Genomic DNA, 2,365 nt, shown 5'->3' with positions numbered 1-2,365 from the left:
TACACGCACACCTGACCACGGGTACACGCACACCTGACCACGGGTACACGCACACCTGACCACGGGTACACGCACACACCTGACCGGGGGTACACGCACACACCTGACCGGGGGTACACGCACACCTGACCGGGGGTACACGCACACCTGACCGGGGGTACACGCACACCTGACCGGGGGTACACGCACACCTGACCGCGGGTACACGCACACCTGACCGCGGGTACACGCACACCTGACCGGGGGTACACGCACACCTGACCGGGGTAACACGCACACCTGACCACGGGTACACGCACACCTGACCGGGGGTACACGCACACCTGACCGGGGTAACACGCACACCTGACCACGGGTACACGCACACCTGACCGGGGGTACACGCACACCTGACCGGGGGTACACCTGCTCTCACTGTTTTTCTTCCTGTTTCTCTCAGTGTGGATCATCCCAGTCTGGAGGCGTGGCTTAAAACAACCAATCAGCAGATAGCGGCGCTACAGTACGCCCACAGGAGGCAGTCCGACGGTGAGTCACCTGTCAGTCGTGTAGAGGGTGGGGTCACATGACCTCTGTGAGCGGTGGTTTAACTCTGTGTGTGTGTCTCAGGTGCAGCAGAGGGGGCGGAGCCTGCAGTTCCTGAAGGGTTCAGATTGGACTTCAGTCCGCAGTGAGTCAGCAGCTGTCTGTATCAGTTACCTGTATCACGGCCTCGGATCTCTGGCTCTGCTGATCACGTGTGCTGATAATTAATAACGAAGCAGCTGAAGACATGTTGTCATGCTAACATGCTAAGCTAAGATGCAGAACGTTTGGTTCTAGACCCAGTCTGGATTAAAGAACCGCAGTGCTGCTAAATGTTTACCTGTAGAAAGTGAACGTGGTTCAGACCTGCAGGTGTGAGTCCACGTTCACTGGTTAGTTCCCATAGTAAAACTGAACGTGGATCAGTGGTCCCACCACCTGCATGATGTCAGCAGTGATGTCACTGTCTCCCTCAGGAACCCGTTCTCCAGCAGCATCAGCGAGATGATCACCACCTTCAGCATGTCGACCTACAAGGTGGGGCTGAAGGTGAACCCCAACGAACAGGACCACAGAGTCCCGGTGCTGATCTGGTCCACCTGTGCCTACACCATCCAGAGTATAGGTATGTACACACCTGACAGGTGCACGCAGACAGAGACGCACCTGAGAGGTCAAAGGTCGTGCTGACAGTGTGTTTGTTTGCAGAGCGCCTCCTGATGGATGAGGAGAAGCCGCTGTTTGGAAGTTTACCTTGCCGACAGGTAACACAGGACAACCGGGTTTACAACAGCTACCTCTCAGCTCTTTTGATGTCACACTCTGAGGTCCTTTACAGAGACCCAACCACACACAAGTAGAGACGGGCCCTCCGATTGGACAAGAAGGGCGGGGATGAGGTCACCGCTCAACCTGCAGCTGATCTGTAATCAGTCATCATGTAGTCAGCCGTGTTTGTCTCAGGTGCAGGTGTGTTAGAGCTGTGGCTGTTATTTCATCAACGCACAACGAGAGAGGGTCGTAAGCGGCGGAGCAACACGCTCTTTGTTAGATGAAGCGAAAAAACTGACGTATTTAATCCTTTGAGACGTTCGAGTCATCCAGAATCTCGTTCTTTCACCGTACCGGCCACAAACTACTCCTTCTCTATACCGCCGCTCAGTATAATATTCACCGCCGTCCAGCTGTCTCCTGTCGTAAGTCCAACAAAACGCCTTTCTTGCGCTGGCCAGTTGTCTGTTTTTCCCAGCCTACTTTGTGATGGTCTGAATTTCTGTAGCTACTGTAGTCAAGCTGAGCCTCTGAGTGCTTCTTATCTCTCTGTTGTATATTCCAATGTGAAGATTCCATGTACATTTCATGCATTGTGCAGTAAAACTAAAACTTTACATGTCAGGGGGAGACCTGACTGGCAGCGCTGTAAAAAACTCTGCAAAGCCAAACTGTCTCAAGGTGCGTCACCTGACTGTGTGTTACAGGACGACTGTCTGAGCGCGCTCGCCAGGTTCAGTTCATCCTGTTGGACTGCATCTCCACTGAGAGCAAGTCACACACACTTCATCAGGCTGCTCACAGGTACGCTCACAGTACACACAGTACACACAGTACACGCTCACAGTACACACAGTACACGCTCACAGGTACGCGCTCACAGTACACACAGTACACACAGTACACGCTCACAGTACACACAGTACACACAGTACACGCTCACAGTACACTCAGTACACGCAGTACACGCTCACAGTACACACAGTACACGCTCACAGTACACTCAGTACACGCTCGCAGTACACACAGTACACGCTCACAGTACACACAGTACACGCAGTACACGCTC

General features: G+C 53.4%; 1 protein-coding gene across 1 annotated transcript in view; it reads left to right on the top strand.

Annotated features, from left to right (window-relative positions):
* Nucleotides 1–439: 439 nt before the first annotated feature.
* LOC123967280 (E3 ubiquitin-protein ligase UBR2-like) overlaps nt 440–2,365 on the top strand; it is a gene marked incomplete at both ends in the record, with an annotated part of 9,113 nt that continues 7,187 nt past the window's right edge. Inside the window, 5 exon segments of the mRNA XM_046043339.1 lie at nt 440–528; nt 610–670; nt 1,002–1,150; nt 1,234–1,289; nt 2,004–2,100. Of these exon segments, the coding sequence (XP_045899295.1) occupies nt 440–528; nt 610–670; nt 1,002–1,150; nt 1,234–1,289; nt 2,004–2,100 (452 nt within the window).

Source organism: Micropterus dolomieu, unplaced genomic scaffold (assembly GCF_021292245.1).
Source record: "Micropterus dolomieu isolate WLL.071019.BEF.003 ecotype Adirondacks unplaced genomic scaffold, ASM2129224v1 scaffold_215, whole genome shotgun sequence".
In the NCBI taxonomy this organism is placed as follows: domain Eukaryota; kingdom Metazoa; phylum Chordata; class Actinopteri; order Centrarchiformes; family Centrarchidae; genus Micropterus; species Micropterus dolomieu.
The sequence above is the reverse complement of the archived record's forward strand: the minus strand, read 5'-3'. Positions and strand labels throughout refer to the sequence as shown.